General features: G+C 47.0%; 1 protein-coding gene across 1 annotated transcript; it reads right to left on the bottom strand.

Annotated features, from left to right (window-relative positions):
• Window positions 1-447: 447 nt before the first annotated feature.
• LOC125759350 (fatty acid synthase-like) lies at window positions 448-12510 on the bottom strand. The gene is made up of 7 exons (XM_049417876.1): window positions 12185-12510; window positions 11459-11578; window positions 9534-9892; window positions 7218-7571; window positions 5191-5434; window positions 3852-4092; window positions 448-740 (listed from the first exon to the last, which is right to left on the bottom strand). The coding sequence occupies exons 1-6, from the start codon at window positions 12486-12488 to the stop codon at window positions 3920-3922; spliced, it is 1554 nt and encodes a 517-aa protein (XP_049273833.1). The 5' UTR covers window positions 12489-12510; the 3' UTR covers window positions 448-740; window positions 3852-3919.
• Between the last annotated feature and the right edge of the window lie 256 nt (window positions 12511-12766).

Below are 12766 nucleotides of genomic sequence, written 5' to 3' on the forward strand. Positions count from 1 at the left end.
TTACAGTTCCACCGACCCCCAACGGAGCGGTGGCGTTCCTCCGTACCTCTCAAAAAAGTTCCTGGAACGTCGCTGCTTCGTTCCGAACAACACTACCATAGGAATGCGCAGTGCTCACCATTGGGAGAGGGGTCGGGAGGGCCAGTTGCAACGCAGCTCACCCCTCCCCACTTATTGGTCATGTCCGAAAGATCGCGCTCGCGATAGATGCAAAAAAAAAAAAAAAAAATAAAGAGCTCCTGGAAATCATCGGTTCTCGGCCGTCCTTATCGTCAAAATCATACATGACCATAAAGCTGTTCTTTCAGTAGTAAAAGTACAAGTCCGATTGAGTAAAAATATTGGGCAGACTTTGCGCCCACTTCGAAAATTAAAGCCCCCCCCGCCCCTTAGTGCGCACGCCGTACTACACAACTAAGAGAAGGATGTCAAGCACAAATTCAGCACGATATTTTATTTTTAAGTGTTTCGGTGTCTCATTGTGGTGACGTACAAGGTATTTCACATTATCTCCGGCCCACCTCCTCCTCATGAAAGATGACTCGATCAACTTTAGTTTGCACGTTCTTGTTTGCTCATTTCGCGCAGCCCGTTGAGGGTGATCTGGCGTATTCCTTGCACAGAGAGAGCCAGGCCCGTGCACTTCTCGATGACCGTTAGTATTTGAACGCCCATGATGGAGTCTAAGCCTAACTCGCCGAGATTGCTGTTTTGGTTCAGCGTCGACGAATCTTGGAAGCCTGCGACAGCATTGCCGGATGAAAGAGGAAGCGCAGTGTTAGTACAGTGTAGTTAGAGTTCGCCACAAATCAAACCGAAGTACTGGTTTTGCAAATGTTGCGTGCTTCTCGCATCTCAAGGACGGGGATTCATAAAAGTGGCTGCTTGCGCAGGTTGTATCTAAGTGCAGCGCTAAATATGGCAAGTCTTACTGAAACACGACTGGCTGCTTCGTCGGAGCCAAGTCTCTGTTGCATGAAAAAGTAAGTGAAGTGTGCGTCGGCTTCCTTGCAGACAGGCGATAGTGGCTACGGTTTAGTAGCAAACGTTACTGGATAGAGAGAGAGAGAGATGTGAAGAGGACTACCATCCAGTTTACTACCCTGCAATGAGGTGGAGAAATAGGGGTTGGAAAGAGAGCACCGATGCAGAGAAAGAAAAAAAAGAAACTGGGCGTTCATCTTAGCACACTAAAAATGCGAAATTGTGCTGCTTGGCATATAATTCACTGCATTCAGTGCATTATATGAGACATTAATTTACCATTTTGTACAGGCTCATTATGCACCATTTAGGCTATCATTTAGGCTACCGATATGGTTGCTTATCACCTATAAAAATGATTACTTCAAAGAAGGGGTGGGCTTCAGAACGATGTAGTTCGAATTTCGCAACTCCGGAATAGAGGACAGTTTTAATTAGTTATTTCATTTACATGTGTATGTGTATGTAAAGTGGTAAAAATTTATGTGAGAGATCTACAGAACTGAATAATGTCGGTAGCGTTTTTGACACGAAAGCGTTATGGAACTGACTACAATAAGAGGGCCCGTCACTTTAAAGCTAGCGCAGGGCAACAGCTACCATGCATGGGCGGTGGTTAGACGCTCCCACCGTTCTGGTTTGGTGGAGCAGCGGGCTAACACACAGTGCACCGTTCGGGGAATGCTCTGTGGGTTCGGTCTGAATTCCGCGGTTCTTGTTTTGCTTACGCATTACGTCAACATTAGCGTTTCTGATCCGAACCAGGGGAAATGTTCTGCCTTTACTAGATAATCACGTTGGTTTCAGCGGCGGGCGTGACACTACAGTGAGAGCGCCGAAGCCGCACCGCGAAGCGGAAACTTATGTTACAATCCGCTATGTCCAGCTGGTGTGTCGAATACTTCAGGTACCACGATAGGTTGCTGGTGGTCGTCAACGTTAGTCGTCGGGATGGGGAAAACGTGGAACGTGGCGTCAGCACGGGTGAATCGTCGTCAAAAAACTGCCATGCTCGCCCAATAGCAATACACACTGTTCAAATTGTATTTCGTAGAGGACACTAAAGTGAAACATTAAATCAGATTAGACAGATAAATTATTGTTTCAGAACTCTGTGGTCATTGTGTTGGCCATGACAGAATAACTATTAGGGCATTTTATAAAGGTCGAAGTCTCACTTTTTAAAATTCTGCGCTGAAACTCCAGCATGTTAACGTCACTGTGACGTCACGGATTTTAAAGCCTTTTTGCGTATTTTGGCGCCGTTTCTTCATTTAAATTTTCGTGAAGTTGCCATGTTAAGGCTTCGGGTCTCCCAGAACTGAAATGTAAACAGTTTTTACCGATAAACTATTATGCAGGCCTTAGCAGACGTTGTCAAAATCCATATGGACACGTAGAGCTGGTGCAAGAAGTTCAAGCTGGCTTCGCCATCTTCATTTTCTCCTTTCGCGTTTTCTCGTGGTAGGAGCGGGGCTTTCGGTATTGCAAAATGGAAAATAACAATACGAGAACAACTGTCTTTCCCGTTAACGCTTCTTTAGTGTTCCTTTTAAATGCCCAATAAAAGGACAACTACTTCAACGAAGGTATCTTTCACTTTCGTGTTATGAAAGATTTCCTTGAAATCGAAATCAACGACCATTTTTTAGTATTATTGCTATTATTTAGTACTAAGCATTAGTGTTAATTTTGTCTGCACCAACCATGTGTTCTTGTACCGAGGTCTAACGATCAGCTCGGAAAAAAAGAAACGTAATGTCAGGTTGAGTTTCTACTGCACAATGAATTTTTTTTTCAGCGTAGTGACAAGCTTTCAGGAGAACTTCTAATGTAATCATTACTGATTCTCGCAAAGCCTGCGCCCGTTACATGGCAGGGGAAATTTCACCCCTTGCCTACGAAATTCTGCATGCGAGCACAAGGTTCGCCGAACCCACCCCAAAACGCTTGGTATGGACCCCAGGCCATCAGGGACTTCGAGGGAACGAGGCCGCAGACGCGGCTGCCCGAGCGCTCATTCCCCGGGTACCTCATTTGAACCCTATGGACTGGAACCCACAACCGCCGCTGCTCAGGTACAAAGAAATTGTAGAGCACTATCACTCCCAGCATTGCCGGTTTTCACCCCGGCCAAGGGTCTGGATAAGGCGGGAGAAAGAATCCTACGCCGACTGCAAACGAACACATTACTATGCCCGGCCATATTACAATACTTCGATCCAGCACTCACTGGCAGGTGCAAGCACTGTGGGGATACAGCCGATGTCTACCACATGGTATGGGCCTGCCAGCTGAACACAGCCATTCCCCCCCTCCCCAACCCTACGCGAGAGGACTGGGAGGCGACGCTGCTTAGCTGCTCTGACCTGGGGGCCCAACAAGCCCTCATTGCGCGAGCAAAAGCAGCGGTGTCGTCCAATGACGTCCCGGACTGAGGATGCCACCTAGTCTGTAGGGCCCTTTCAGGGGCTCATACACTCTCTTTTATAATAGTTTTTCACCACCACCACCACCGGGGGGGGGGGGGGGAGGTGTTCAGTCACTCCTTATATATACGATATATATCCGCACATGCAAAATTGAAAATAAAAAATCGGTGTTTTAAACATCTCCCCCCCCCCTCATGGCTACGCCCATGCATCTGTGCACAGTGCGAGCAATTTACACTGTAAGACGTGTCTTTCCTTTTGCAAACAAAGGGTCGCCCTAACTAATGTCGATATGGCCATGAGCTAACAAAAGCGTTCTGCGATAAAATGACATTTCATATTTCTTCTCAGGGAGGAGTAGCTGGCAATAGGCTCGCTTTCTTTTCTTTTTTTTCGAAAGTGAGTTGTTATCGAACCAAGAGTTCAGTATCTCACCAAGAATTCGTGTCACCGCGTCAACGAGGTGGTTCTTTTCTGGCTTCTTCTCTGAACTGGAATCGACTTCAGCCTTGACCAAGCTGGAGACTACGGGGGTGGCTTTGGTTAAGGAACCTCTCCATGACATCCAAGAAAGACTTGATTCGCTGGGGTTGTGTTCCCTCGAACATCGTTTGTGGGCTCTGGGAATTGTTATTGAGGTAGCCTCCATCGATGGAACCCCATTGGATGGCCAGTCCTAAGAGACAGAGAGAGACTTCATTAAAAGAGTAATCAGAGTTTTGTTAGGGTGGCCACCGAAGGGGCCATTGTTAATGTTCGAGGCCTCCAGTCTAAAAGACGAGTAGCCAGACATTGGCTGCACTGCGCACACTTAGTATATGTGGAAAGGAAGGACGCTAACATTTTTATTGCGATAGCAATTATGTAGACACTCGAGGCGTATTTTGCTGCCGGCGTCGCCGTCATGTTCCGTATAAACTAAAAATGATAACATCACCCCCTGCGTCGTATGTTTTATATTCGAGCGAAAGTTTGCGAAGGCTGCGACGGGAGCGGCCCAAGCCGAGATGAAGCGCACGCGCCGGCCGGCTCCGTCGGGCGAAGGAGCATGAAGGGGCGCCGATGGTGGTGGGGCTGCGTAGCTCGGGCAGCAACTGCGAACTTCGATCAAAAGGGCGCGGTCGTGCGCGCCATCTCGGCAGACATCAGTAGACGGCTCCTACCCTTGCACGTACTGCGTCTCACCGCTTACTTCGCGTTGAGGTGACGGACAGTACGAAAACCAGGTCGCTCGCTGGAGTGGCCGCATTCTCTTACGCCAGCATTTTGTAGAGCTACAGCAGATCGCACCCTAAAGGAGTTAGCCGCTAGCCTTACATTGTGTAACATTCGAAGTTGTTGCTATCGCATTCATTGCTTCGCCCTTCCGGCGAAACTGTCGTATTTACGTGTCACGTCAATATAACGCCCAAACAACTGCTGTGCTTCAGTGGGGGACTTAAAGTTATGTTGACCACACTTCCAGTTACCTGTACAAAACTGAAAACTCCACTCTGACTGTAAAGTGCTGTCCGAGGCAGGCCGTTTTATTTAAAGGTGGCGCTAAGAAAATTATGAATATTTAAACAAATCGGCATTGGTATTTAAATGAGTTAATCATTCCATTGGCAATCGTGGATTAAATAGAATTGACTGAGAAGAAAAAGAAGATGGCTTTCGCCTTCGAGCTGTCTTAGGCAAATGCATAGGGAACTGTGTGTCTTTCTCTCTCTTTCTCAGAGAGACACGGAAAATGTGTCGTTGATAGTACATCAGGAGGGTCTCGTAAACTTACCGGGAAGCCCGTCTGCAGCGCGGCGCTCGCACAAGCGTTCTAATGTGGAGTCGACGTAGCCGGATAGAGACCTCCCCGACGTTCCGCGACCAGAGCACACCGAAGAGAAGACGACGAAGTGGTCGAGCTGCGGGCACAGTTTCCGGGAGTGTTCGTCCAGATGCCGCGTGCCGTCGACCTTGATCTTGTAGTCCGCGTGGTGCACCTCAGTCCTTTGATCGGCTACCCAGGCATCTTCGTGACACTGCGCGCGCATAGAAAATTTTCGCGGTCGCTTGTGTTATTTGATTATTCAGTTATTTATTTAGTTACTCATTTGCTTACCCTGAGGGCTCAATCGTGAGTATTGCATGAGGGGTACACAATTCATTGCGCCAAAAACAAAGGTATAATTGAAATCTGCCCTCACGTCCCAAGTGGTATTTATAAGAGAAGTGAGTTCAACAAAAGGAAAATATTTATAGAATCCTAAAGGTTCATAAACAATAAAGAATATTATAATGAATGAACGAACAATGATGTGAAAGGTAGGGACGGTATAGAACTTAAAACGCAGAACATACAGAATCATAAGAAATGCTTAAGAAATAGGAAAATAATATTGTTATTCTGTGTAAAGCTAACCCGAAGCTAAGTTTAAAAAAAACCGCCGCTCCATTTAAAGTGATGTTGATTTATGGTAAGGATAATGTATTCCTCCTATATTTCATACAACATGTGTTCATACTCCGCACGATGTGTTAATGTCCGAGAAAGTATAGCTTCCACCTTATGCCACCACGTGCCATGTAAGTTGCGCACAAAACTTTATGCGTATTTTCAATGACGAGAATTCTTGAACTTCGGCTGCGGTAAATGGAGCGCTAGACTAAAAAGTACCGACCTCGTGTTGGTCGTTATGACGTAATAGCCACATAGCTACGCCGGCGAGTTAAGAGGAACTGCACTGTGCAGGGCAACATAAATGTGTGGTATTATTCAAGCGATAAAAGAAGTCGTGATGGCGCAGGCTATCAAGAACCCCGGTAACACTACGGTGATGATATCGCTGACTACCGCAGCATCATATTTGAAGAAAAACAACGTGACATTTTATTCCATATTGGATCCTATATCATCCACCGTAATGCTACCTCATCATTTATTGTTTATTTATTATTCATCTCAATGAGCCCATTGCATTATTCTGAGGGGTGTGTCATGTGGTTACAGCACACATTCTTGACGTTGGCGATGCCGGTGATACCTGCGATTGAGGCAGGAATGTAGTTTCCCTCAACACTACTACACGGGTTCAGCGAACTGAGCAACGCACTCGAGCAGCCAACTGGCACTCCGTTTTTGAAGTTAGCGTTAACGCGTGACGAAATGCACGAAGGACGAAGTATGTTCCGAGTTTGTGTATTAAACTTATACAATAAGACACATACAGGCACGCATGTGTCGCAAAGCAAGGTCAGGTAAACCGAGGTCAAATGGGCTATATTTATAAGCTTGAATACGGGTTTTCACACATCGTCGTGTACACGCACACTGCTAAAGGGGAAGGTTGGTCTAGTTATTAGATGCGAAGCATCTTATGGCGGAGTTCAAACCGGTGGTGTGCGGCGTGACCACGCTCACTGCGCATGCGCAACCCCTCTCCACGCACCTCATCTCCCCTCGCCCTCTCCCCTTTCCCCTCTTCTCTTCCCCATCTCCCCTCCCCACTCCCCCTCTCTCCATTTCCCCCTCTTCCATCTTTCTCTCTACTTCCCCTCTCCACTCCCCCTCTGAAACGCAGGCTCGACATGCCAAAACGCTGCTTCGCATCGATGGTCCCCTTTAGCGGGAGATAGCGTGAATTTTCCTTCGTTTTTCTCTCCAATCGTCCACACTTTGTTAATTCCAAGGTGTGTTATCGAAAATCTACGCAGCAAATGATCGTCATTCACTCTGTTTTAGTTGCGATGTGTCCAACGTAAATATTCGGAGGAATTGTCCACCTACTGTGGATGGCGCAGGATGCGAAAACGCCGCTGGCTCACCAGAGAAACGTTGAAGATTCCGCCAACCGGGCCCATTGCCTCGGCTTCCTTGATGACCTGCAGAGCACCTTGCGGCGATGACACGTCGACTTCGCTGACGACAACCGAGGCGCCTGCTGTTCGCCACCGGTGCAGACAAAGACGTTGATAGCCCGTGACCATTGCGCGGCCTCCGGAGAGAAGAAGCTTCCGGCAGCCTCTGGTCACCATCCAGTCCACGAACTCCAGAGCAAAGCTGCTCACGTCTCCAACAACGACGTACGCTTTGTGCCTGTAGAAGTACGTGCGGGCGATGGCTTCTACGGTGAAGGGTGAACTGCTGTCTCCGCTTTGGTGGCTTGTGTCTTCTCGCACCTGCGCGAATTGGGGTGCATCAGATTATGAGAAAAAAATACGGAGGGAAAACAAGAAAAGAAATATTGAGCAGGTGTACGTCTGCATAACCAGAATGAGCAAAATGCCGTGCACAGTTCATTGCAAAAAAGTCGCAAAAAAAAAAAAAACGCTAGGGTGGTTGTTGCCAGGAAGGCGGAGCAAAATGGGCCGATCCTGGACACAACCAAATAAAAGCTGTAATAAAATGTAATAAAATACTACTACGCTGTAGGCTGGTTGACAAACACAGTAGTGCAGTACGTGTATGATTGCAATGATTTTAATGCATTGTGTAACGAGAGCTCATGGTTTGGACCCCTTAAATTTCACCGAAAACCTGCCGTTAAAGGGCCCCTCACCAGGCCACATAGCAAATTTTAGTTAGACGCTGGAAGTTGTTGTGTGCCGAATGAAGAGCAGTATGCCGCAAGAATTTTTCAGATCGGTTCATTACGAGCTGAGAAAAACAATAATTTGTAGCGGCGCGAAACCATGATGCGAGGAGGCGAGTTTCAAACCCTTGCCACTCGCCCCGTGTAGCCTTAGCAAGCCAAATCCCTTCCCTGCCCTCTTCACTTGACACATACGCATGAGCACGTCATGCGCATGCATGGTCACGTGCGCATGACGTGCCAGAGCCAGCCCGAGCACGCGAGCGGCGTTGCACGGCCGCTACCTTTGTTTTTTATGTAGCGGCCGTGGGCGTTTTGTCGGCGTTCTCTGTGGTGTACCGCCTGTTTCTGCGGGACGAGCATGACAGTTGAGACATTTCTACGGGCACGAGATTGGCGGTATCATGAGCCAGTGCCGCATTAACGTTTACTTGGACGCGGTAGAATAAATGAGAATAATGAGTGCTCGAACGCGCCAGAACATCACTTTCGTTTCCAGGGCTGGCGTCTGCTCGATGCGCTAACCGCGGGGGCACGAACGCATGGGAAAGGGAGGCACATTAGCCCCGCATCTCGCTGCAATTCACGAAAAAAAAAATGAAAAAGACGCACAAATTCCCTTTGTGTGTCTCATTATTTCTTTCAAGTTTTATTAATCTGTTCAAGCAACAAATTACAGAAACTACACATGTCGTGTCAAATAATTATCGCAGTGTCACGTGCTACTGTTGGCGACGTCAGAGCACAGTCGTCTACGTAGAGGAGCGACGTCACAGCACTACCACCTACGTAGGGCCATTTTCTCATGTACGTCATCCCCTCATTCTCTAAAGCGCGCGCCCGCGAGAGGAAGGGCAAGCAGCGTTCACCTTGAAATTTGACCCATTTCCGCGGCGCGTAGCGTTGCAGATTTTGGCAGACGTGATCGTGAACGCTCAGTGTATGCATTGCGCTCGTTAGCTCCAAATTGCCAAACCTGGTGAGGGGCCCTTTAACGAATGAGCTAACCAATGATCATTCACAGCAGTCTATACACGTACATTAGTCTACCGTGAGGCTGCTGCTTAGTTCGGACAATCATCACCTGATACTTTTGGCCCAATTGTTTTCCGCAAATCAAGCAAACCAAGCAGGTGGACGCCGCAAATCAAGCAGGTATTCCATTTACACCCGGCTCTAAAAAGGTTATGGGGCACTTAACATGATCGAAGGTGTACTGACACACCATGCCGCTGATTTATTTTGGATTTTGCCTCTACAAATTCTTGTACATCCAATTTTACCTAGCATTCAAAATTGCGACCTTAGCTACATTGCAACTCTACCAAGGATCAACACACACACACATAATTCTGCTGCCTACTGCAAGAAGTTTTCGCGTAGATAATGCCGTCACATGGTTTAATATATTAAAGAAGGAAAATTTAAACGTCCAGACTTTAACGAAGTGAAGATGGTATTGCACATATCTCATATTTCAACGCCTGCTCGCGTTGAAGCAGGAGGAAGGAAAACGGGATGCCCGTTGGATATCTGATTATTTAAGTACCTGGAGTACAACTTTGTTGGTGATCCCTTCGCAGGTTTCTGCCGTGAAGGCACGCACAACCTCGTCTCGTGGAAATACCGCGACAGGCAGCGGCTTCACGGCACCCGATGCGATACCCCCGCGCACTAGTTCAGCTATACGCCGCCTCTCCTCCGCGGCACTGGGATCGTTCGCGTGCAGGGCATCCGCCCGAATGGGGATGACGTCGACGACTTTGCGTTTTGAAGAGAGTCCTTGAGGTGGGTGAGTTGAGGAGATGCCCGCGGCGTCGATAAAAAGGTAGCGACCGTTGGGAGCCAGGCAGTGAACGATGACGTCTCTATTTGCACCGTGCAGACTGTGGAAGACGATGTCCACTCCTACAAAGCAAGAGAAACAACAAAGTGAGGCGATTTGACGCTGTTAGAGCTAAATTACTGCTGTTAGAGTCAGAACTGCTGTTGCTGAAAAAAACCCGAAGCGACCCTGATACAAGACTTAGGTGTCTGGAAGTAGCACTCGCGCCGGTTCTATCACTTTATATACCTTTGCGGCGTTCGTGTTTCACGGGCTGCCGAATCCCCGCAGAAAGTAATTGCAGCAAAATTTTGGGCAAGTTGGTAATTCATTACTTCGGTATGACCACGCAACAAAAAAGACACGGACGACAGAGATAAGGACACCGGTGGTATCTTGGCAATTTATTGTCGGGATTGTGGCTGTCTGCCTTCATTTAATCTTTGCACGATTGTATCCCGTGGCAGAACGTAGCTGATTCGAGGAATCACTGAGGCTGAGGCGACTGCGAAATTGGGTGATAAGTGCATTAGTTCACCTTCACTGGTTCTCACAGACAAAGAACTTGTCTTTTTGGCGGCGGCATCTTCCAACTCTTAACTGTTGTTTTATTCTACGTACGCGCATTTGCAGTCTTTATTGCGTAAATGTACACACGTGCGTAATGTATACTGCGTCAGTATACAAGTAGATTCAGTGCCACAATAACTTTAGTTGAAAGTTTGCGCTGGATGTGTCTTCTTCAATGTTATCCGTTGCTTTTTTGTTGCGCTGCCGTAGAAAGACGCGTGTGGTTGAGATATGATCCGTCAGGTGGCGCCACGAGCACCTTCTGATTGGTTTCCAAGATGTAATTTCTGCTTATGGCAATTTATACAAATTATACGACTCCCATTTCAGCTACTGACGTATCCTAATATTCACTGTCATATACATCCTTTAGCTTAGCGCATTAAATCCCTTTTATTTACGTTTTTATTTTTATCAGGGTTTTCGGACAACACGCAGCGGCGCTATGATAAGGTGGTCGGAGCCATAGCAAGGAGTATCACTCGGTGCTCAAGCCACCAACAAGTGACTCGGCACAAGTGACATTTACGTAGAAAAGTTCTAGTGGGAGTGCCATAGCTAAACGTTTTGTTGAAAAGATTGTTTAATTAACGCTTGAAAGAAAGCGAACATACACGCTCTGCGAAGCTGCAATATTTAAAGCTTTTGGCTTTCTCTCCAATTAATTTGTAGCCTTGATTAGTGTCCTTGGAAATGGTACTTACCTGAGTGTCGTAAACTTCGCTATTATCTCTCGGTCATTGTCCTGAGTTATCAATATATATGTTTTACACGCTGTGTTCACTTCAAAATCGGCTTTATGCGCAAGAAAGCGCTAATAGTAAGTAGTGCGTCTATATTGCCGTGCGTTCAAGATAAGTACCGACTATCTGTAAACGTTTATGCAAGGCTGGAACGTCCATCGGCATTGACCATAGAGGTTTCCTGCGATAGTTGTCCCACAGGCACCTCGCTCAGGAAAGTCACGAAGGACAGGAAAATGAAATGTAAAGCTTATTAATGCTTCTCAACTGTAAGGTGTGGGTTTTACTGGCCTGTCTAGACGTACATTTCTTCAACCACCAAATTCAGCTACTCACCTTTATCTTTGGTTTGACCGAAGATGTATTCTTCCAAGCAAAGACCATTGTAGTTTACAATGTACCCGTCTTCCAGTTGGGAGAAGCGTTCCTTCAGAAACTGCTTTTCCTTTGAGGAACCTGTTCGGAGACACTAGTTCGTGACACTGGCTGAAAGTTTGCCTATTACACATGTATGTCCGAGGAACACATAGCCTAACATAGCAACAGATTGACGACGTCGAGAAATAATTGTACGAAAAAAAAAACATAACCCTTCTCACTTTCCCTTCGTGTGTAGCCACCAGGCTAGGCTACAGGCATCACGGCGGAAATTGTGCATTGGGTTTTTGAAATTTTACAAAGGATGTAACTGTGATTTTTACCTTCACTAATCATATACCCTGGCAAAATTAATATAGAATGAATTCACGAAAGACTGCTGTTATTCTAAACGATAGTTCATTGTAACGCTGGCCACCATAATGATGGGCTTCTAACCATACCTTGGGTACCCACTGCCATAGTTGTTTCGAGTCCTGAAGTGCTCACATTGTAACTAGTTAGACAACTTACGTTAAAATAACTTCTTAAATGTTTTAATAGAAGCTCTTGACTGGAAAGTTGTCTCTCAAGGTACTGACGCTATTGGTGACGCTTTAATAAATGGCGAATAAATTGACTGAATGACTTGATTGATGATTGAGTCAGTGCTGCACAGAAACTTGTCAAGGTGCGTGCTCTTACCAACACTAGCGAAGACGGTGCAGCCCATAGACAGAGCGACGGAAATGGCGGCCTGCCCAAAGCATCCGCTGCCGCTGTGCACGAGGACGGATTCACCAGGCCGCATCTTACCTCGCCCCAAGAGAGCATGGTAAACGGTTGCGTAAGAGAGAGGAACGGTTGACGCCTCTGTCATGGTCCACGCGTCAGGCACTTCCCACAGAAGAACGGGGTCTGCGGCAACCACGGTAGCCAAAGCCTGGCCGGAGACGAGACCCATGACCCGACGTCCCGTTTGGTCCGTGCCAGAAAACTCCTGTCCCATTACTGACTCCGAAATCGCTGTGTCATCCGTACCTGCGGAAGGAACAATACATTCGGAGGTGCTTGACGGCAATTCCTGCTACGGGATCTCTCGCCTTAAGTTGTTATGCCGTTTCATTTAGCGCAGCTGAGCATTTAAATAAACAACAGGCAGTTTAAAAAAGTACAGACATAAACGCAACCTGCTGCTGACTTCCTGATGTTCGCTTAGTAGACAGTTCAGTACGACCACAACATTTACAAGAACGCACCTCCATAATTTGTTTCGCACAAAGCAAC

This window comes from Rhipicephalus sanguineus, chromosome 7 (assembly GCF_013339695.2).
Source record: "Rhipicephalus sanguineus isolate Rsan-2018 chromosome 7, BIME_Rsan_1.4, whole genome shotgun sequence".
NCBI lineage: Eukaryota > Metazoa > Arthropoda > Arachnida > Ixodida > Ixodidae > Rhipicephalus > Rhipicephalus sanguineus.

What these genes read in the sequence shown, in the direction of transcription:
- LOC125759350 (XM_049417876.1), bottom strand. Translation starts at nt 12,488, where the DNA reads ATGGGACAGGAGTTTTCTGGCACGGACCAAACGGGACGTCGGGTCATG. An exon ending in CCAACAAAGTTGTACTCCAG is followed by an intron (nt 7,572 to 9,533) that starts GTACTTAAATAA and finishes CAATTCGCGCAG; the next exon opens with GTGCGAGAAGACACAAGCCA. An exon ending in CGCTGCAGACGGGCTTCCCG is followed by an intron (nt 4,093 to 5,190) that starts GTAAGTTTACGA and finishes TCTGTCTCTTAG; the next exon opens with GACTGGCCATCCAATGGGGT.